Source organism: Alexandromys fortis, unplaced genomic scaffold, assembly GCF_014885135.2.
Source record: "Alexandromys fortis isolate MF-2015 unplaced genomic scaffold, M_Fortis_MF-2015_v1.1 scaffold_245, whole genome shotgun sequence".
Taxonomy (NCBI): Eukaryota; Metazoa; Chordata; class Mammalia; order Rodentia; family Cricetidae; genus Alexandromys; species Alexandromys fortis.
Window position 1 is genome coordinate 687,049 of NW_026068139.1, and position 23,608 is coordinate 710,656.

Below are 23,608 nucleotides of genomic sequence, written 5' to 3' on the forward strand. Positions count from 1 at the left end.
TTCCTGAAGCTACTCACCAAAACACAGGCACACGCTTCATTGCCAAACAATGAGGCTCACTAACACAAGGGCTAGTGAGATGGCTCAGCGGGTAATGAAGGCTGTTGAGTGAACCCTGGGTCCCATGCCTTACATCTGCACACACACACACACACACACACACACACACACACACACACACCATTACCATCACTGCCAATAATAATGATAATAATAATAACAGATAAGATTTTGTAAAAGAAATACAGATTTATTTATATGGTCTACATAGCTGGAAATACTATCTAGGGAGAAAATTCTTTTCAAAGTCATGCTTAGCCCTCTGGCAGTGCCTACCTGTAACCCCAGCCCTGGGCTGGGTGGAGACAGCCAACCTAGCTGACACAGCAAGCACAAACTCAGCAAGCTATCCTGTCTCAAAAAATAAGGTTCAAAGCCATGGTGGAAGACACCTGACATCAACCGCTGGCCTACACACACAGATTACTGTGGAGTGAGGTGACCTAGACATATATGTAACACCACATATACATACACACATACATGCACACAGCACACACACACACACACACACGTGGCTAAAATGTAAAAAGTCACGGTTAACTTCTGTAGTCACTTGGGGCCCTGTTTTTTAGCCCGGCTCTGACCCCACCTGCTTTAAAGCATCCTGAATTGATTATGGTTGAGTTAGCACCTTTGCATAAAAAGAGGCCTCTTCCTTTCTAGGTAAAACTGAGCACACAAGGGGCACTGGCTTTCGACATGGGGAACGCGAGAGCAGCAAATTAGAAAACCTTTAAAATTGGCTTCAGAAACGCTTTTGATAACTGCCATGACACAGCTCCTGAGAAAAGCAAGCTGGTTTGTAAAAATGTGACTCTAAAAGCCAAGAGCAAGCGACCTAACCAGATTTTTAGACAGAAAGGCATCTGTAATTTATTTAGTTTTACATCTGCTCTTTTGGTTTTTAAGGAAGATTATCCGCACTTACAGATAAAGAAATTCTGGGGGCTGGAGAGATGGCTCAGTGGTTAAGAGCACTGGCTGCTCTTCCAGAGATCCTGAGTTCAATTCCCGGCAACCACATGGTGGCTCACAACCATCTATAATGAGATCTGGTGCCCCCTTCTGGCTTTCAGGAGGCATCATGCAGGCAGAACACTGTATACATAATTTAAAAAAAGAAATTGGCTCTTGGGATTAGAGCTGCAGCTCAGCTGGTAGAGGACTTGCCCGGCACTCGGTGTGGTGGTGCACACACACAATCCCAGCAACCGGAAAGTGGAGGCAGGAGAAGCAGCAGCTCCGGGCGGGTCAAAACCCTCGATGATATATTGAGTTTGAAGTTAGCCTGGGATATGTGAGACACTGGGGAAGGGTGGGGAAGGAGGGGGGAAGACAGGAGGGACAGAAAGAGAATAAGAAAGAAAGAAGGAAGGAAGGAAGGAAGTTTCCTGGAGGCATGCTAAGGTGAAGCTGTCTGTCTGGGCATGCCCAGTGCGGCTCCATGTGTAACTGGACTTGGGAATCCTGGAGTCGCTCACCAGCAATCATGCAGGGTGTTAGTACATCCTGTGGACACCATGCTGCTGCCCAGGCAGGTGGGATAGGTTTCTATGCAACAGTAACTGAAAACTGTCTGTGTTTATTTAGTGGAGAGAGGCAGATTGCAGAACAAAGCATATGGCATGAACCCATTTACATAACATCCCAAATGACAAAGCCTACGTGTCCATGGAGAATGTTTGTAAACAAGTAGAAAATGATCAGGACAGAAACATGGCAGCCACATCAGGGGGACTGGGGAAGAGAACACACGGGGACTTTCTTCTTATGCTAGGCTTCTTCGTGGTTTGTTTGAATCTTTACTAAGAAATGTGAATTAATTTTACAATTTAAAACATTCTAAGTCGGGCAGTGGTGGCACATACCTTTAATCCCAGCACTTGGGAGGCAGAGGCAGGCGGATCTCTTTGAGTCTGAGGCCAGCCTGGTCTACGAGAGTTCCAGGACAGTCTCCAAAGCCACAGAGAAACCCTGTCTCGAAAAACAACAACAACAACAAAAAACCCCAAACAACAACAACAACAACAAAAACCATTCTATAAAGGAAAAGAATGGGTGCCGAAAACCACAGCAGCAGGGAGATCGCTACAAGTCTGAGGCCAGCCTAGCTCAAATATCAAGTCCAAGGCCGACAGGGCTACACAGTGTCTCAAGCTGACTGACTACGTTATTTAGTAAACAACTGACAAAAACAACCACATGACCACCACCAGCACCCTACATTATCCAGAAAAATACTCACTTAAAGAGGGGCTGGGTGTTGGTGGTGTGGCTGAAGTTGGTGGTGAAGATGGTGAAGCTGGTGAAGTTGGTGGTGAAGTTGGAGGTGAAGTTGGAGGTGAAGCTGGTGAAGTGGGAGGTGAAGTTGGTGGTGAAGTTGGAGGTGAAGTTGGAGGTGAAGTTGGTGAAGTTGGAGGTGAAGGTGAAGGGCATGGCCCGGACACTGCAGCTTGCACGGTGAGGTTAAGATTGAAGGTTCCATTGAGCACATATGTGTGATTCAAACTGTGATTGTTGGAGACAAACAGGCCAGTGTTGTCCCCAAAGTCCCACTTGTAGGAAATGGCAGAGTCGTTGAGGAAGTGGCTGGGATCATGAATGAGGACATCGAACACAATGGGGAGGTCTCTGAGGAAGGTCCCCTCAGACGAGTTCCGGTTGTTCTTCTGGGACATGGTCACAAATACAGGGATCTGGTCTAGAAGATGCACCAGGAGAAGGAAGAAAACACACTGTTTCTCGACTGTGAGGAGGGCTACAATGATGTGTTCAGGCTGCAGAGTCAAATGAGACCTTCTCATGTGTAAACTTTAGAGTGTCCCTGCTAAAAAGCAGGTGGGGTACCACATAATTCAACATTTCAGCTCTGCTCAGAGCCAAGTCTTACCCTAGCCCTGACACTAGGTGTCAAAAGGAGCCCATGCCTCATGCCCCACTGACGTGAGTTCACACCACGCACCTGTTATCACATACACGTCTTTCACCTGCGCGATGGGAATGTATGTCCGGCCGTGTCTTCGAAAGACAGTCACTTCCATGACCTGATGGCCAAGTGTCATATTGACTGTGTTTACAGAAACCCGTGCTGAACACCGACCCAGTTTTTGGAAATACTGACCTGTGGAAGATGGACATTTTCAGTTATTGGTGATATGCCATGATCATTCGACAAAGCTATTTCTGAAAGGCTAAAGCCTGCCTTGAGGGGGCTGGAGAGATGGCTCAGTGGTTAAGAGCACGGACTGCTCTTCCAGAGGACCCAGGTTCAGTTCTCAGCACCCACATAGCATCTTACAACTGTCTGTAACTCAAGTTCTAGGGGACCTGACACCCTCGAGCCAATGCACATAAAGTTAAATAAATTATTATTATTAAAAAGGCTGCCTTGAGGAGAGAACAGTTTGGAAGCTCCAGAAAAGGAGATGGTGCCTGGCTCTATGCAAAACCCGATGAAGCAACTCTATAGTTGCATGCAGGTAACTGCACACAGCTGGTTACAGTGAAAGAATTCTAGTGCAACAATATAATTCCTAATTTATAGAAGAACACTTTATTAAGTTTCAATGAACATGATTTAATGTCAGGGTGAGGTATCTGGGAGAGTTTTAAAAGGTTCTTTACTCACAAATCTACCATATTTTTGTGATCATTTTAAAAGCAATTGATGTAATAGATGGGCGTGGTTGTTTAGATTTTTCTGGGAGACTGGACCTCCACTTTCTAGAAGTACTTGTACCTAAAACAAGCAAGACACGAGAGAGCGACTGGATCACGGATACAAAGGGTGTGTCTTCCATTTCCCTCTGCAGCCACCCATGAAACTCGTAGCTGCTGGCCACAGGGGTGCAGGTCAGTGAATGGCGAGCTTGGGGAGCTGACCAACAGGGCTATGATGGCATCGGGGAAAGCCAGCTTCAGGCAGGTATGATGCCTGGCCTGTTCTGTTGTTCAAATGGCATGCTCTGCTAATGCTGAAGGAAAAGGTGCTCTCAGCCAAAGGTCAAAACCTTTGGAAATCTAGGAGTTGCTCAGTTGGAGCAGATCCCAAATATCAGCCTTGGTTGGTTGTGTATGTTGCTGACCTCGTAACTCAGGGATCTTTGTACATGCTGGGTATACATTCTACCACTGATCCATAGACTTGGCACTCTAGTGCAGGACTGAGAATTCAACAGCCTTGTTTCTCTTAAAGTAACAGTTCACAAATAATGCAGCAAAGTGAATGAATGCCTTTTATGTTTTTGGAAACCAGAGAGTAGACTATGCCAGAGAAAAAAAAGTATCTAGATTGTTCTGGGCCCGCACAGTGGTGTATTGTGCAGCCATTAAAACAACATAAGGAAGTTTAAATAATACGGTCAAATGCTATGATAGCAAAATAAAAGTGTGTATCCATTATGACCTTAAACAAGAAATGTCAAGATTGAAAACATCATTTAACAGCAGTAATTTCGGATGCTATTCATAGATGATTCTTTTGTATTTTGTTTGTGCTCGTCTATGTTTTCAACTGTCCCAAGCTGCTATAATTCACTTAGAACATAAACAAAGTAACAAATAAACAAGTGTGCAACCACGTACTGTTCAAATAGATATTTTCATATACTATAGAAGACTAATCTGCTGCTCTGTAGAGAGCCAAAGTCACTTCCTTCTCCTTCTCACTTCATTCTGTGGTGTCCTGCAGACTTGGCGAGGTTAGCCAGGACTTCATTTCCCCTCCCTGTCCTCTCCAGTAAGGAACAGACTGGGGATGGGGGCTACCCTCTCAGAGAATATGGACAGACAATGTTAAAGTGTGACAGGAGTGTAAAGAGCTAAGTGAGTTTGTAAAAGCCAAACCAAGTGTGTGAAAGACATAGACGAAGCTCCACTTCTTCCATCCGTGGGGGCGAGGGAAGGGCTTCCCGTCGGGGAACGCCAGGTGCTGGCTCTGGCCAGTGCCGCCTTCTCCATCACCACCCTCTGTGCCTGCTGTCCAGTTGTAGACGTACCGGTCAGGAGTGAACCCCAAATCTAATCGAGAGACAGACAGGGTCGAGTTAGGTTTCTGGCCTTTAAATGCCCACTGCTCAACCCTCAAACACTTGCTTTCCCCAGAAGCCCTGTAGAAGCTGCTGCAGGGCTCTAATGTTCAGAAAGCACCCATGGCGTGCTGATGGCTCAGGCACTTTCCTGTGAATGTGCTGTATTCCAATAAAGTTCCAGGAAACTTCCATCTGGAGATTTTGCTTAAGACACGTGTCTTCCTGTTGAGTCTCCAAATCCCGGTGCTATTCACACCAGACTACAGGGGACATCATCTTCTAGTGCACACACTTTCCCTCACTCATTTATCACCACAGCTAAGTCCTGGGTCACAATCCCAAGTCTTCAACAGGACACAGTCCTAAGGAGCACGTTCCCTCAAGGCACTGCACTGCAGAGCCACGCACACCCCAGCACACCCCAGCACACCGTCCTGCATAGAACTCCCCTCCCACACAACAGCCTGGGAATCTGTCACCCTCTGCTGGCCTCGGAGGACACTCGCACACACAAACACAGACACACAGCTACACAAAATTAAAAACATAAAAATAAATCCTTAAAAAAGAATCTCCGACTTTGCAGACACCAGGACTGCAAAATGGCATCGCTCATGCCTCTGAAAGAGAGGCTTTATGAAGGTTGAACCTGGAGAGCTGGCAAGATGGATACTGATGTGGAATTTCACCCCCCCCCCCCCCCGCAGCACTGCAGGTGCCTTCCAGAGATGTTACAACAGTATCACAAGTTCATCAACATGCAGAAAGGCACCATGGTGGGGCTTAATATGGCCCTGGAAGCCTATGTGGTTTTCAGCCACTGTCTTTTTGTTGTTGTGGTGGTGGTGGTGGGGGGGGGGGTGATTTCTTTGAGAGAGGGTTTCTCTGTGTAGCTCTGGCTGTCCTGGCTGTAGACCAGGCTGGCCTCGAACTCACAGAGCTCTGCCTGCCTCTGCCTCCTGAGTGCTGGGATTACAGGTGTGCGCCACAGCCAGCAGCTACTGCAGTTCTTACAAGGAAGTTACGCATGAGCAAGCGGGGCACAAGTGTCACTGAAGAGGGGTCAGTATGGCAGGCACTGCATGCCTGAGCAGAGCCTTTCCAAATGTGTGATATTACGTTCTGAGCAAGACCTGGTCACTGTCTGCCATCTAGGACATCCCTGAGTCTGTGTCCTCGGAGAGTTCCTTTAACCAGCTACTATTCCTTCTTATTCTTAAATGGTCCCGGTACGGCCAGAGAAACCCCTTGAGCTGGCTGCTGGGTCCTTTCGCATAGCGCCACTGGTCTTTGTGTTCTGCCGTTACAGTTACGATGCCTCCAGTCAGGCGTGATGGCGCACAGCTTTAAGATTAGCATTTAGGAGACAGAGGCAGGCAGATCTCTGCGTTCAAGGCCAGTCTGGTCTACGAAGCAAGTTCCAGCACAACCGGGGCTACACGGAGAAAATCTGATCCCTGCTATGTAGTCCAGACTGGCCTCAAACTTGAGATCCCCTGGGTCAGCCTCCCAGGTGTGGGAATTACCAGCATGTGTTACCACCCTGGGCAGAATCAGCTTTTTCTTTTTTAAAAACAGGAAGTAGGGTATAGTAACACATACCCGTAATTGCAACACTCTGGAGACTGAGGCAGGAGGATCATGAGTTTAAGGCTCGTTTAGGCTATATGGGAATATGAGAGAGAGAGAGAGAGAGAGAGAGAGAGAGAGAGAGAGAGAGAGAGAGAGAGGTGGGAGAGAAAAAAATACCACTAGATAAATAATTATACCCTGTGCATACAGAATTTAGTGTTTGCCTCAAAGGGAGATAAAAAAAATTAATGAGAAATGGTCGGAGAGCTGGCTCAGAGGTTGGAGTGCCGCCTGCAGTGCCCGAGGTCCTGAGTTCGATTCCCGCCTGGGTAAGTAAGTGTCTGTGTGTGTGTGTGTGTATGTGAATGTGTCTGCCTGTATCTGTCTGTGCTGTCTGAATGTGTCTGTGTATGAATGTGGATATGCATGCATAATTAATCGAAAAAAATTAACGAGGGATGAACACATCAACAGATTCATAAAAGCCCCGGATGGCACAGGCAGGGTATCTTCTCATCTTCACGGCTGGAGTAATCTCAGTGGTTATCTGAGTTCTCCAGAGTGAACCGACCTCGCGAGATAATGTTCCTTGGTGTAGTTGTGCTTTTTTAACATGAACAGTAAACTTATCTCTTTAAGAGCAAAACAGAATCAGAGCCTGCCCATTAGCATCTGCACAGCAGAAGGTCATTTGTTTCAGAACATTAGTCAACAGAAATAAGCCTGTCAAGTGGAGCCCTGGGTGGTATTTCTTTTGTTTAAAATCAGGTGATAAAATGAGACTCTGAGCACAGTGCGTTCTCTGCTCAGTGGACATGAAGGACAACCTGGGGGTCTCAAAGGAGGAAATAGACGTTTGGAGTTTTGAATGCGTGTGTAGCCCTGGGGCTGGAACCCAGGGCCCTGATCGGTCCAGGCAAGTGCTAATTCACTGAGTTCCTCCCAACTCAATGGTAGAGCTTAAAGGGGGTATTGGGAAGAGCTGGAACCAGAGAGGGACAGAGGGACAGGATAGGGGAACTGGAGGGGGACATGATCAAAGTCCATGACGTACATATAGGAAAAATATCTTGTACAAGAAAGTGACCCCCCCCACTCCACCACCCCTGCCACCCCACTGCACTGCACAGGTACCAAGGAGCAGGGAGCCACCGGTCTGCTAAGGAGGCTTGGCTAATACTGGCGTTACAAAAGAACCGGACAGTTCCACACATCCCTGCCATCCAGCTTGAAAGGAGGGTAGCAAGGGGTGGTGACAGCTCCCATGAGCGCTAGGATTATGGGTGGGGCTCCAGAAGAGTTGGCCTTCTTACCATTTCTGCAGTTCTTCTCATAAACGATGTTGCCATTGGCATCTTCCTTCTGGCATCTGGGGAACACCAGGTTCACCACAAATGTGATATTGGATCCTACCAGAGCTGGGGAGTCACTGGTCAGGACTGCTTGCACACGGCCTCCTAGGGTAACAAAGAAGGGAGCTTGTTCCCCCAGACGGCCTTTCACAGATGTGTAAGTAATATCTGTGGGTAAGGACCATGTGCTCCATATGCCTCTTTACGGTGTGTTAAATTTATCTCCTGGACACTAACTTTAGCTTTCACAATATTATAGAAAAAATAAGTCAGAACAGTTAATGGATTTTATAATCATGGGAAAAAAACTCACTGAAGACAAAAGGAGCTGGAGAGATGACTCTGTGTTAAGAGCATTGGCTGCTTTTTCAGGGGACCCTGGTTCAACCCCAGCACCCACATAGCAGCTCACAATCACCTGTAACTCCAGTTCCAAGGGATCTGATGCCCTTTAATGGCCTCCTTGTGCATCAGGCACATGTGTGGAGCACAGATACACACACAGAGCACCAATATTCACACACATAGAAAAAAAAAGTCTGGTTTCTGAATTGAGGAGGCACATGTTGAAAGTTTGTAGACTTTAACCTTAAAACCAAATGACTGGAGTCTCAGCCTTTGGCCTCTATGAAATGATACACTTTCCGGGAAGTCACACTTCCGGATGATCAGGTCATGTCTCCGCTTTTCTGAGGTTGCCTGAGCCATGGTAGCCAACAGTTTTGAAGCCAAATCTGCTTGCTCTCTAAAATATCCCAATAACCACAATCTTGGAAATGTCTGAAAGTCCAGGTGATTTTGTGACTTGGAAAATGAAAATGGGGGTTGGAGGGATGGCTCAGTGGTTAAGAGCACTGGCTGTACTTCTAGAGGTTCTGAGTTCAATACCCAGAACCGACATGGTGGCTCATAACCATCTGTACTGAGATATGATGCTCTCTTCTGACCTGCAGGCATACATGGAGGCAGAACACTGTATACATAATAAAAATAAAATAAAAATGGGCTGGGTTGTGGTGGCGCACACCTTTAATCCCAGCACTTGGGAGGCAGAGACAGGCAGATCTCTGCGAGTTCGAGGTCAGCCTGGTCTACAAAGTGAGTTCCAGGAGAGCTAGGACTGTTACACAGAGAAACCCTGTCTCAGGAAAGGGAAGCTTGCCAAATCCAGGGGCTGCCCATCTGCAGCTAGGGCGCTGTCGTTCAGGGCAGCTTGAGGCCTCCGGTCCAAGGCTCTGGCTGAGGAGCTCAGCCGTGGCTGTGGGGGTGGAATTTCCGGTTTACCTTCCCAGGAGTTCTTCCATCTGCCATCTCCCCTCTTCCACACCCGGTACAGGTTTTCATTCCACTCCGCTTCATCAGAAGACCAGCCACGCAATTGGTTTTGCTCCCTCACGTGACCTAGAGACTGCTCATGGCCCAGCACGTCACGGAATCCTAGGTTTGGGAAACAAAAGATCTTGTCTCTTCCATTTCTCATTTAGCGCTTCAGTGAGAACGGCCGATGAGGCTTCTCAGCTTAGGTCATTGGGAAGCGCATGTATGATATAGCCAATAAATCAAGTAAACGAAGGTGCTTTAGAAACGGCTGGCTGGGCGCAGTGGCTCACACTAATCCAGCCCGCAGGATGCAGTGAAGCTCCGCTGTGAAGCGGAGGCTAGCCTGGTGTACATTGTGATTTCTAGGCCAGCCAGAACTGCATAATGAAACTCTGAGTCCAAAACCAGCCGGGTGAGGCTGGTGCGCTGTCCCAGCAGGTGAGGTCACTGGCCACCAAGACTGACAACCTGTGTTCTCTTCCCTAGAACTCACGTGATAGAAGCAGCGAGCAGAGACTGGTCCGCTGACCTCTGCAATGCCCCGCCCCAACACAAACAAACAAACAAACAAACAAATGTAAAAATAAAGTCAATCGAGGGGACTGTTTGCAGAGGACTAAAGAAAGACGTGTTATTTGGTTTTTGAGATTGCATCTCAACACCAGGATAGACCCTGGCTGTCCGGGAAATCGCTGTGTAGATCAATCTGGCTTCAAACTCGCGTAGATCCACTGCCTCTGCTTCCTGAGTGGCTGGGATTAAAGGGCCTGACCACAAAGCCCAGCCTCTAAGAAAAATTTTTAAAAATATTTATTTATTTATTATGTATACAATATTCTGTCTGTATCCTGCAGGCCAGAAGAGGGCACGAGACCTCATTACAGATGGTTGTGAGCTACCATGTGGTTGCTGGAAATTGAACTCAGGACCTTTGGAAGAGCAGTCAGTACTCTTAACCTCTGAGCCATCTCTCCAGCCCCTAAGAAAAATTTTTGACAGCCAATTTTTCTTAACTGTACTTATTAGCTTCTCAATATATAGCCTCCAAATACTTAAACGTGGTAATAGTATCTAAAGGGAAACTTGAATGCCGGTTTCTTTATACAGATTTGCATCTTTCCCCAGTTTTTTTCCTGTCTTGTCTAAATCCCAGAATGCCAAGTTTGGGAATGCTCCCAGAATGCCAAGAGATACATATGCAAGTACGGGAGGGCTCATGGTAGAACTCTAAGTATACATCTCGGTGAAAATTCCATATACATTGTAGAGTAAGCCAATTGCATCATATCTATGCCCAGGAGGCTGAGACAGGAGGATTGCCATGAACTCAAGGCTAGCCTGGGCTACAAAAAAAGGCTTTTCTCAAAAACAAACATCCCCCACTCAAATAAAGCATAAGCCAGTGTATAGTCTACATTTGCTAAGTAGTCATTTTTTTAAAAAAAAAACGCTATTTGGGTTAGAGTTGTACCTTATTTCCTTTTCCAGTTGCATCTCTTTTTAAATGCACTTTGAAGCTCTGTTGTTACGTATATATGCATTTAGAATGATTGCTTTTTAGGTTGAATTGGATATTTTCTTATTAGTGTTACCCTTCCTATCCTTGGTAACATTCCTTGCTCTGAAGACTACTTTGCAGGGTTTACCTTTTCCCACTGTTTTTCTTTTTCAAAAAAAGACTTATTTATTTTATTTGACGTGTGTAGGTGTTTTGCCTGCATATATGTTTGTGTACCATGTTCATGGAGTGCCCACTGGATTCCAGAAGAGGTCACTGGAGCCCCTGGAACTGGAGCTACAGCTGTGAGCTGCCATTTGGTTACAGGGGAATTGAAACCTGGGTCTTCTGGAAGAGCAGCCAATGCTTTTAACCTCGGAGCTGTCTCTCCAGCCTCCATCATTTTACTTCTAACTTGCATGTGTTCTTATTTAATGTGGGTTTCTTGTAGATGGCATATATTTAATTGTGTTTCTATAAATCAAATCTGAAAATCTCTTTTGGCTGAAGTACTGAGATAATTTACATATAATGTAATAACAGATTGTGGATTTGAAGTTACCATCTTGTTTTCTATATATCCATCTTTCTTTTTTCTTATTTATTTATTTTGATTTTAAAAAAAGAAAAAAACAAAGGGTTCAGTTTGCACTCAAACTTATTATACAGCCTAGGATAACCTTGAACTCTTGACCTTTGTGCCTTTATCTCTCAAGGGCTGAGATCATAGGCACGCATCAAATCTACCTTCTTTTGTAGTTTGGGGGATTACAACTGGATTCCATTTTGTCCCCCCCACTTCATAGTAATTATATCTCTTTGTTTGCCTGCCTACTCCCTTCTTTTAATCCCCTTGGTAAAATAGATCCTTGTCTGTAGCAGATCACAACCCCAAAGGCTCGTTTTCCCAACTTTTCTTGCAGTTGAGTGGGGGAAGACGATTATATTCTGGTTTAGAAAAGCTGAGAGGAAATCTCCTGAGTTCCTGGGAAGTGTTCCTCCCTTACAAAGGAAGACGAAGGAGAAATGGCCTCAGTCTTTTCTCTTCTGAACTGATTTCAGAGGTGAGGTAACTGGCCTGATGTTTGGCCATCACAACCATCCTTCACCATGGAGATGCAGCTGTGGGGACACAGCCAGCACATCAGTGGTGTCGGACTAGAATGCTGGCAGAAATAACAACCACCTAAGTGACACTATTGAGCCATTGCTCCTGCACTGCCTGCCCATGGTGGTTTGAATAAAAATGGCCCCAATAGGCTCAGTGGGAGAGGCTCTGTTAGGAAGTGTGTCACCAGGGGGTCAGAGGGTGGGGATGGGTCTCTTTGAGGTTTCAGAAGCTTAAGCCAGGCCCAGTGTCTTTCTCTATTCCTGACCCCTGTGGATTCAGATGTAGAACTCTCATCTCAGCTCCTTCTCCAGAACCATTCTGACTGCATGCTGCCATGCTTCCCCATGCTGACAATGGACTGAATCTCTGAACTGTAAGCCAGCCCCAGTTAAATGTTTTCCTTTACAAGAGTTGCCATGGTTGTGGTGTCTCTTCACAGCAATAGAAGCCCTAACTAAGACACTATCTCTGGGCTGGATGTATGAGATAAGAAAAATCCTAGGCTTTTCTATTCTAGCCCAAAGCTTAACTGCCAGGACCTAAGCAGCCTCTAACCACACAGTGTCTGCAATTGTTCTCTCATCAGTTTCTATGGTCCTGCATCTTGGCCATGTTTGTAGACCAAAACCTGTCTTTATGTCTTAGATGCTGGAAGAGATACCATGCGGTGTGGCAGTTAGTGACTTTGCGGAGAAGCCATTTTGAATGCATGTACTAATCTGTTTCTTTTAGTCAAGGTTTTACCTCTTACATGGAGAGCAGTGGGCGGCACAGGATACTTAGAACCCGGGCCCCGTGCATTTTAGGTAAATGCTCCCATGTTAGGGAAGCTGGGCTACATCCCCTGCCCAGTTTTTTAGTGTGTGTGTGTGTGTGTGTGTGTGTGTGTGTGTGTGAGCATGTGCACGCGCCATACTCTGAAACGCTGTATACCTCCTTTTGAGACACAGTCTCTCATTGGTCTAGAGCTCACCAATTAGGACAGACTGGCTGGCCAACCAGTTCCATGGAGCCACCTGTCTCTACCTTCTTTACACTAAGAGACGGGTGTATGTCCTGTTTTTGTGCATGCCCCCCCCCCTTTTGGTAGGTGCTGTATACGGAATTCAAGCTTGTGCTATGAGGCATGCAATGTACCCACTGAGCCATCTCTTAACCTCCCGTTCCTTTCTCAACAGAAAGGCAGGCGCAGTGGGAAACAGCAGTGAGGTAGGAGTCATGATGCATGATCTCTGTCGTAAACAGGCTATGTGGCCTCAGCCTTCAAACCAGCAAACCCCCAAGTCAGTCTCAGGACTGTTTGCACCGGGAGAAGACATTGGCATCAACCCATGTTTATAACTGGAGGTTCACTCTGGAGTTGTGCCGAAAGAGTTAAGCTGCTGCCATTCCAACCCGCTTTAGAGATGCTGACACCTAGGTTAGAGATAGGATTCCCCAGGGCCCTCTTCAATCTAGTGCAAAAGGAGCTTCCCCTCCTTCCATGCCCACAAGCTCTTCTCGCTGTTTCAGAATCTTTGCCTCAGATTCTGAGGAAGAGTGTTTTCAGAGATGAAACCAAGGCACAGATCAGGTTGGAGTGTGGGACAGTGGGTCAGTGCCCCTGGCTTTGAACTCCAGCACCAACAGAAAAACAAAACAAAACAAAAACAAAAACAAAAAAACCAACCCTGTCAAAACCACACAGATTGCTCCTCTGCTTGTAAATTTCAGAAGTCAAAGAAAAATACAGCCAGGCAGTGGTGGCCACACCTTTAATCCCAGCACTTCAGAGGATCCATGCAGATCCATGCACGTCAGCCTAGTCTGCAGAGTGAGTTCCAGGACTGTCGGGCTGCACAAAGAAACCCTGTCTTGAAAAAAGGAAAAAAGGAAAAAAGAAAAAAGAAAAGAAAAGAAAAATGCAGGGAGCAGTGGAGGAGCAGGGAAGCCAGGAGCAAACCTGTTCGATCTGCCCTTCCAGTGTTCCACCCAGAAAGAATCATTCACCAGGGGAGCCGGAGGGAGGACCCAGCGGTTAAGGTCGCCAGCTCCGCTTGCTCAGGACAGGAGCGGGATCTTAGCTTAAGTTAGGAGGCTCACAAAGATTCCAGTGCCAGGAGATCTGGCGCCCTCTTCTGGCCTCTGCGGGCATCAGCCTCATCCCCATAAAATACATTAAAAAAAAAGATTTCAAAAATAAAAATAACACGATAGAGAAAAGATGCATTTTAAAAAGCAGCAAACATAGGTGGAAACATCAGGACTTAGGGCTAGAAAAGAATTATTAGGTTAACCAAAAGCATAATCCATAAAAAACTGATGGATGGAGCCCTTATTCAACTAAGAAACCTCTACTCTTTGATGTCCTGTGGGGAGAAGCACAGGAGAGCCACAGGCTAGGAGCGTACTGTGAAAGAGCAATCCAGTATGAAAATGGAAAAAAGACATGAGCGCACGCTACAGAGGATGTGTAGGCATCAGACACTAGAGGGTCACTGATGAACCCTCCCACAGACCTGTCAGTCACTACCACCAAACCAAAAGTAGTGCAGGTGCCTGCCAAGTGATGGCAAGGACCTAGAAAAATTGCGTCACCACAGACTGCTGGCAAGAACTTGAAAAGGTGAAGCCATCCTTCTAAATTCTAATAAAACTCAACGTGCAGTTAACCACTGAATAACTCGTCTTCCCCTCCTCCCCCCTCTTTTTCTTGAGACAAGGTTTCACTATGTTGCTCTAGCTGTTCTGGAACTCACTTTGTAGACCAGGCTGGCCTCAAACTCACAGAGATCCGCCTGCCTCTGCCTGCCGAGTGCTGGGATTAAAGGTGTGCGCCACCACCACCTGACATGACTTGTTTTAGTTGTACTCTTTGGTATGAATCTCAGAGAAACAAAACTTGTAACCACATAAAAATTTACACATGGGAATCCATAGCCTCTTTATTCAGAAAAGACCACCTTGGAATAACTCTGATGTCATTCAGTGGTTGAAGGGTTAAAGGGGTGTGTCCTGATTAACATGGCAATGCCAACAAATCCCCAGGAAACTATACTATACTAAAGAGAACTACAGTTACATGCCGTGTAAAATTTCATTGTGTGGCATTCTGAAAACAATAATAATAAAAATAAATTATTTCAAATGGACAGATTCCTAGTGGCCAGGGTCTGGAGTTGGGTAGAGAAGGGTATTTGGTGATAAAAAGTCCTGGGATTGTTGCGGTGGCAATGGGCATGTCCTGTATTTTGACTGTCCCTCCTCCAGGATCTTCCTGTGATTCTTGATTGTGTTTTGTCTAAGTTTGCCCGTGGACAAACTGGGTAAAGCTTATTTGTCTGAATTATTTCTTTCAATTTCGCATGAGTGCACAATTGCCCTTAAATATAGAAGTTTAATTTAAAACCAGATCAGCCCAATAGCGAGCAAACTTTAACAGGGCGGAGGCGGGCAGGGGTAGAGTGGAAGTAAACCTGCCGTTGCAGCAGGTTGAAGGGCTCCCATCTTCATTAGGACTCCCGAGACCTGCTCCGCCAGGGCTTCTCCTGCCTCCTCCTCATTCCAGGGCTTTGAGACTTGGTCTGAGAGCCCCATTATTTAATTTCTGGCTACTGTTTGGCTGGTTGGGCTTTTTTCGGGGCACGTCTCTCTATGTAGCTCAGGCGGTCCTTAAACTCATTGTATACACTAGGCTGTCTCACGGAGATTCATTCACCTGCAGCTCCGAGTGGGGGGATTAAAGGCGTGGGCCACTTAGTCCAGCTTTGGCTGCTGTTTTACTGAGCAGAGCCGTGGAGTTTTGGGGAGAGGACTTAGCTCACTTTTGTGATAGGCTCCCAATTGTCTGTCCGCGGGAGGTATGGGGGAGGGGGTTCGGGGGCGAGCAGACTGGTCCTTAAGAATTACCACTGAATAATCACCACTGGCCGAGCACCTCTGCTAGCTGATCTCCCAAGATTCTGAAACACACATTTGCAAATGAGGAAAAGGAAACTTATCGAAGCTAACTCGTAACCCAGACAAGCAGCTGACACGAACCCAACTCTATTCCACCCCAAACCCTGGAGGAAGAACAGCGGTGAGAAGACAGACGTCCTCTTCCATCTGCTCTTTGTGTGCGACCCGGGGCGAATTCCTGGCGCTCTCAGTGGCGGGGTTCCTTATGTGGGCAAATCGGACAATCACAAAGTCAGGTTCCCCTCGCTCTGTGAAGGCGCCACACCTAGACGCAAAGTGGGACATTCCACCTGGCACCCCGCTGGCTGCTGTGTCTGTGTTTGAAGTTCAAACCCGCAATCAGCCTCAGGGGACAGAGGTGGAGTCTCGGGCGGGGCACCCCAAGTCTAGGGCATCCCAGCTTTTGAGCACGCTGAGGTGTTTAGTGGGACTGGGACGCTTGCCAGCTTGCCTGGCCAATCCCCGAGAGCAGGGTCCCCAGAGATTTCATTCTGCTTGGCCAAGGATTCACCCCAGCCAGGACAAATTAAGAGAGGGCCTGGCTTGCTTTAGAGGAGGCAGGGAGATGAGGTGACCCACTTCTCTGGAACTGCCCCAGGCCAAGGTGGAGTTGGGGTTATCTGAGCTGGGGTTATCAATCAGATGGCAGCAGTCGGGCTCAGGGAAGATGCGGGTCTCGACTGGTCCCCGGCCCCTGGAAAAAGAGGTAGAGAACCCTACCCCCCACCCTGCTCCAGCCACTCAGTAACTCTGTTAGGAACGGGACAGCCACACCCGGACGGGGACAAGTGGGAGTGCTGGCGCGCTACTCCATCCCCACTGAGTACCAAGGGTGCTAGACCAGGGCTCCCAGTTCCGGAAGACGCCAGACGCCGCTGTCCCTGACTGACCATCGGCATTGTTAGTAGGACCCGTGCTGTAAAGCCCACTCTGGGTGGAGCCAGTTTGCCCCTCAGTATCCTCGCTGGAGCCGCTGCATCCAGAGGTGTGCAGGGGATGGTGTGGGAAGTTCTGCTAAATGGGCGAGAACCTCATCTAAAAGCTCCGCCCTGTGAGCATGAAGCAGTTGAGGGTGGTTTGGGAGACTTGCTTTATTCTTGGGGTACAGGCTGTCCCCCGCTTCCAGCTACAATATGGCCAGGGTGGAAAGGGCTTAGAGTGGCCGCGTGGCTTTTGCTCTCCATGAACCCCCGAGCAAAGAACGCGGTCCCAACATTCGGAATAGACCCCGCTTCCTGCGGATCCCCAGACTCCTCTCGAGGGCCCCAGCGCACCCCTTGGACCAGCGAATGCAAACGCTCAGAGAGAACCGGACTCACGCTTGGCCTCCTGGAGCGGCAGTCCTGAAGCCAGCAGCAGAAATCCCAGGACCCCGAGGAGATTTTCCATACTGAATCCGAGCGCTCACAATCAGTCAGGGCTTAACTCGCACTGCCCAGTCCCATCCACCAGTAGTCACGGTGTCAGCTTCCTGAGCCCCGCTCTGATTTATGAAATACGGGGCCCGAGGAAGATCATGTGATGTTTTAAGCAGTGTGTAGCTGGATCTCTCGAATTCCACCTCTTAAGAACTCGTGCTCATGACTCACTTGCCCTTGGCATCTATTTATTGACTTCGGATGTGCGGTCTTTTCATTGTGTGATCCCACATTCGCTTCTCTCTTTTCTTCCTCCCCTCCCTCTTTCCTAGTTTAAAAGGAGCTTCCTAAAATCCTATTCCGACATTCTTCCTTGTTGGTGAACGTTCATCGCAGCTGCTCAGGCGACACATCTTCCAGAATTTGGACAGTGGCACCTAGCTAGCATTCCCTCCCCAAAATAAAGGGAAGCAACGACCAAGTTTTCAACTTTTGGCAAACATCCTATCACCACCTGAGGTGTTGATGCCCTTTGTGGCTGGCATAGTTCTGTCTTGCCTTTTTGGTGAGATGAGCAATTCGTCTTTAAATGGATTGGATATATTAAACTTTTCTGTAACAAATCTTAGTTTTGTTGAGGAAGCTGCAACAATCTAATTATCTTTTATTTTTTGCCTTCCCTGATCTATCAAGAGAGGTGGCAGCTACTGGGGCAGGAGTTAAAGGTTAGCTTCTGGAGATTAAATTTCTTCTTCTCCTTCTTCTTCCTTCTCCTCCTCCTCCTCCTTCTTCTTTTTCCTCCTCCTCCTCCTCCTCCTCCTCCCTCTCCTCCTCCTTCTCATCCTCCTTCTTCTTCATCTTCCTTCTCCTCCTTCTCCTCCTCTCCCTTCTCCCCTTTCTTCCTTCTCCTCCTCCAGAGGGTCTGGGTTCAATTCCCAGCACCAACATCGTGGCTCACAACCACTTATAATTCCAGTTCAAGGGGTCTTACAGCTTCTTCTGAGCTCTCCAGGCAGGTACCTGACATGTTTGTGGTACACAGACATTGATGAAAGTAAGTCACTCATTGCCACGTCCACAGCAGTGACTGCCGTGTAGTGACAAAATGCCTCTGCGCTGGCTTTTGCCTGCTGAAGGATTGGGGTTAGAGCTTCCTGGAGCGAAGCCCCAGGTGGTCCCCTGGCAATCAGTGGTCAAGATAGGACCTGATGCCATAGGCAGATCTCGTATTTGGAGATGGCCTTGAGAGCGAGCCCTCCTGGCACCCTGTATGATCTTTCTCTGTATTTCTTATCTTTCCTGTTCACAGCTGACCACTTACCAAGAAATCAAAGTATGTGCTTGGCTCGGCCCCACTATTCTTTAAAGCAGTCCTTGAGGAACTGAAGCATGCCCCACGCCACAGGAGCCTTGGAAACTTTATTAATAATGAAACAGAAGAACAAAAGACTATAAATAAAAACTAGTCCCCCACGGTAGAATGTGGTTAATGGTGCGAGACAGAGTCCTAAGAGACAAAACTGAAAGTCCTTGCCAACACCTTGCCAACATCTTAATCATGTAGAAGGAGTTTTGTTTGATTGTGCTTAGCCTTGATTTATGTCTGGAACCCTGAATGGGGTGATGCAGTGAGCCTGCCAAGTTTTTTGATCTGTTTTGTATATAAACTGAAGCTTTGCAGAAGTAAAATTGCAGCAGATTTTCACTACACAGTGTGTCTGTCTGTCATTCCCTTGCGTCGTATCCTGGCTATCCTATCCTTCACCCTGTTCTCCAGTGGATAGCGGTCTCCAAGAGGGACGGTCTGTGGCAACTCATACATGTACCAATTTTAAAGGAGGTTTGTGATTCCAAAGAGCTGTAAATAGGATAAGCCGTTTTAGAAAACCAGACAAAGGCAACATGAGGAACCCAAGGTCAGGGCAGTCACCCAAAGGGACACACAAGGTGGTGACAGGCTGCAGCCGAGCCTAGGGGTCACAGCTGAACCTCAGGGAGCCCGGTCTGGCCTCTAACTCGCTGTGCAGTTGAAGATGATCCTGAATTCTGATCTTCTTGCTTCCACCTCCTAGATGCAGAGATAACAGGTGTGTGCTACCACACCTGTGTGGTTCTGGGGAGCTAATCCAGGGCGCTATTGCTCTAGGCAAGCACCCTTCCAACTCAGCTTCATCCCCAATGCTCCTTCAATTAACACTCTTTACTTTTAGAAATTGCTCAGTTCAAACTGGAGTTTTTAAATGAGATCACAAAATCTACTTAAGATCTAGTCCATAACCTTTATTTTTTCTTTTCTTTTTATGTGTATGGGTGTTTTGACTACTTATATGTTTTTACACCACAGGAGTGCCTGGTGCCTGTGGAGGCCAGAAGAGGCTGTCAGATCTCCTGGAACTGGAGTTATAAATGCTCATGAACCACCTTGTGGTTACAATGGTGGTACCAAGAGTACCATGTGGCAAGTGCTCTTAACTGCTGAGCCATCTCTTTAGCCCACAGACCCCTAACTCATAAATAGCTGCTCAATAGTTCCCTTTAACAAATTGTTAAAACTCAGGGTCTTAAAACAACTAAAATTTATTAACTTGCTGGCCTGGAAGTCAGAAGTCTGGGATGGGTCTCAACTAGGCCCAAACTAAAGTGGCTTCAGTGAAGAATCCACTTCTTTGCTTCTCTAGTCTCTGGCTTCGCACACTTCCTGGTTTGTGGTCTCCTCCCTCTCCACAGCCATCAACGGGAGTGGAATCTTGCTCACATTTCAGTCTGGCACAGATTCTTCTGATCCTCTGTCTGATTTGCAGGTTCCTCATTATTCCATGGGACCCACCAGGACGTTCCAGAACCTTTTCCGGTCTCAAAGCCAGTGGTCAGCCACTTTTGATGTAACCTTCATTTTGGTATTTGCCTTGTCACAAATTCATAGGTTTTGTGGGTTAGGATTAGATACCTCTGGGCCATTATCCTTCCTCACAGTTATCCAGAAGGTGGCTGGCAAAAAAAAAAAAAAAAAAAAAAAAAAAAAAAAAAAAAAAAAAGAATAAATAAATAAATATCCTAAAACAGGTGATGAGAATGGTGTTGGACAATAACCCGCGAATTTCACATACCTCTTGAAACTTGTGCCAGGGTAGGAAGGTAAGAGTAAACTCAAAGGGACCAGCTCCAAGAGAGAGGCAGCCCATGTGACTGCCAGGCTGTAATGAGGGCATTTGCACGTGTTGTGAGCAGAGTCACGGTTTTCAGATTTAAGCATTAGCAGATGACTAAGAGACCTCTGCTGTGTCCAGTTCTTGGCTCTCTCCTGCCCAGTGGCTCTCTGCATGAACGAGTAATTAAAGCCCTTGGTTCTAAGGCTCATCGAGCTCTGAGCCTACTCCTTCTCCAAAATGGTTTTTTTTTTTCCTTAGCTTTAGAAAAGAAGAGAAAAAAACCACATGGGTTAAAACGTTCTTTCAAGAGGTTCCCTCCATTGTCAACTTGTCTTCTATTATTATTTTTTTTCTTGTTTTGCTTTTTGAGAGAGGGTTTCTGTGTTTCTTTGGAGCCTGTCCTGGCACTAGCTCTTGTAGACCAGGCTGGCCTCTAACTCACAGAGATCCGCCTACCTCTGCCTCCCAAGGGCTGGGATTAAAGGCGTGCGCCACCACTGCCCAGCTCTGACTTGTCTTCTGTTGGGAGCAGTGAACCCCCAGATCCTGAATTTCTTGTAAACAACTTGTTTTCCTCTGCTCTGAGACAGCCTGCAGCTGCTCTGAGCATGAGACCCTCAGGAGTTCCTGATGGCAGGGGAGTGGTTTCTGGTGGATTTGGCTGGGGCTTGGCTATCAGTTAAGGATCTAAGCGACTCTGGTACACAATAAAGGGGGGCATTCTTGGAGGCATTCCTGTTTCAAGGATGACCCATGTCTCTGTGTGTCTTTGTGTGTTTAAATCTCCAGGCCCTTGCCTGACTTGTGAATGGCCCTGTAGTGCAGACGCCGCAATATAGGAGTAGTGTCCTGTAGTACAGGCGGTGGGTTTTCACAGTCTTCTATTATTACATTTTATTTATGTAAAGTGCATGCATGTGCATGCATGCTTGTGTGCCAGAGTGCATGTGTGGAAATTGATTCTTCTACCTGTGAGTCCCAGGGACTGACTCAGGTTTGTAGGCAGCACCTTTCCTGCTGTGCAATCTGGAACCTGTGTCTTTTGTTGAGACCAATATTTCTCTTCCTCCCTCCTTTCCTCCCTTGACAGGGTCTTTCTATGTAGTTTAGACTGGCCTGAAACTCCCATCCCTTTGCTTTAGCCTGCCCGCTGCTGAGATCACAGGCAGCTACAATCTGGACAATTTTGAAGGCAGTCCTAACTATCGCCAGTGTGCGGATTTAAAGTCATGTAAGAACAATAGGAGTGTGAGAGGCTGAAGAAAGATGGGTTTCTAGAGAAAGTGTGAGCTGCTTCTGACATCATAAGTTGAGCTAACTAAAGTGTAAACACACATGGAAAGAGAGCAGCCGGGTTGAGGGGCCACAGGAACAGAAGAGAGACTTTATTCTTCTGAGTCTGGGTCTCACACAGCCACGGAACCTGGTCTGTAGCTGAGGATAACCTTGAACCTCTGATCCCCCGTCTCTATTTTCCAAATGCAGGAACTCCAAGTTTGTGCCACCACATCCAGGTTTCTTTAAAGCTGGGGATTGGACTTAGGGTATACTAGGTGTGCATTCTGCCAGCTGAGCTGCAATCCCAGCCCCAAGAAAAATAATTTGAAAAATAAAACATTAAAACATGCTCTAAGGTGATGAACCTCCAAAACATTGTGCCAGGTGAGGGAAAGCATACATAAAGGTCACAGAATTTCATTTATATCAATACCCAATAGACAAATCCATAGGAACAGAAGGAGGGTTGGTGATTGCCAGCAACTGTGGGGAAGAGGGAATGGAGCGACCAAGAAATGGCACTGTGGGGAACAGGCAGAGGTGCTGGCTGGACAATGTCGGGAATGTACAAGAAGCTATCGGCTTGTTCAGTTTAATCAATTAATATATATATTTTTTTGATTTTCGAGACAGGGTTTCTCTGTAGCTTTTTTTGGTTCTTGTCCTGGAACTAGCACTTGTAGACCAGGCTGGGCTTGAACTCACAGAGATCCGCCTGCCTCTGCCTCCCGAGTGCTGGGATTAAAGGCGTGCCCCACCACCACCCAGCAATTAATATTTTTTTTTTTTGAGAGAAGGCCTCATGTAGCTCAGGGTAGTATTGAACTTGCTATGTAGTTGGTAGATGAGGCTAGCCTTGAGATTCCCCCTTCTCCATTTCCTACAAGCTTGCCTTACTATACCTGGACTTGAGCTGTTTACTTCAAAATGGCTAATTAGGAGGCCGTGGAGATGGCTCGGTGGGTTACATTGTTTGTTGTGCAAGCAAGGACCTGAGTTTAATCCCCAGGATGCTCACAGAAAGCTGGGTATGAACACATACCTGTACCTCGAGAGCTGTGGTGGAGGTGGTGGTGGTGATGGCGGTGGTGGAGGTGGTGGTGATGGTGGTGGGTTGGTGGTAGTGAAGATGTGGAGACAGATGGATCCCCTTGCTAGCCAGTCAGTCTAGTCAAAAGGCAAGCCCTAGGTTCAGTGAGAGACTTTGTTTCAAGAATTAAGGGAGTAATCAAGTAGGGCACCTAGTATCCTCCTCTGGTGCAAGTGCAGGCCATGTGCACGCACACACACACACACACACACACACACACACACACACACACCGTTAAAATAGTTAATATTGTCATGGGAATCTCACATCGATGAAATTAATGAATTTTATAGGTTGATGAGATGGCTCAGTCAGGAAAATACTTGCCTCATAAACAGGAGGACCCGACTTTGATCCCCAGACCTGTGTTAATAAGGCAGGGGTGACGGCGTGCTTGGAAGCCCAGCACTGGGGAGTCAGCGACAGGTGGATCTCTGGCCGAGCAGACTAGCCTACACAGCAAACCCAGGAGCCTGTCCCAAAAAAGAGGTAGATATCAGCAGAGGAGCGGTACCCAACAGGGTCCATTGTACATGTGCACAAACACATACAACCCCCACAATGCACCTACACACATGTGCACATATGCACACACATGTATACAAAAGAGTGAACATGGATGATTACGCCAATAACAGCCTTGACCAGCAAGGGTTTTGCTAAATTGAGGAAATGCAGGAGTCAGGCTCCTATTGGTCAGGAGGCATCAGCCAGGTGGAGAAGTGTGTTGGATGTTCTGATTGAACATGTCAGGGTTCACAGGGTGGCATAGGTGGAGGGGCTACAGGTCTATCTGGGAGGCACTGCTTGGCACAGATACAGTAAAAGCCACAGAGATTAAAACTCCG

At 47.1% G+C, this 23,608-nt stretch overlaps 1 protein-coding gene and 1 long non-coding RNA gene across 2 annotated transcripts in view; one reads left to right on the forward strand and one right to left on the reverse strand.

The window, feature by feature from the left end:
- The window catches only part of Gpnmb (glycoprotein nmb), a 31,507-nt gene extending 13,832 nt beyond the window's left edge, over positions 1-17,675 (reverse strand). The window contains exons 1-6 of the mRNA XM_050126586.1: positions 17,205-17,675; positions 9,302-9,454; positions 7,979-8,122; positions 4,909-5,082; positions 3,026-3,184; positions 2,309-2,764 (exon numbers count right to left, since the gene is read on the reverse strand). Of these exons, the coding sequence (XP_049982543.1) occupies positions 2,309-2,764; positions 3,026-3,184; positions 4,909-5,082; positions 7,979-8,122; positions 9,302-9,454; positions 17,205-17,274 (1,156 nt within the window). The 5' untranslated portion in view covers positions 17,275-17,675. The remainder of the gene's footprint in view (positions 1-2,308; positions 2,765-3,025; positions 3,185-4,908; positions 5,083-7,978; positions 8,123-9,301; positions 9,455-17,204) is intronic.
- Positions 13,940-18,951, forward strand: LOC126491148 (uncharacterized). The gene is made up of 2 exons (XR_007589326.1): positions 13,940-16,870; positions 18,553-18,951. It is a non-coding gene; the product is annotated as an uncharacterized lncRNA (long non-coding RNA).
- Positions 18,952-23,608: the final 4,657 nt, after the last annotated feature.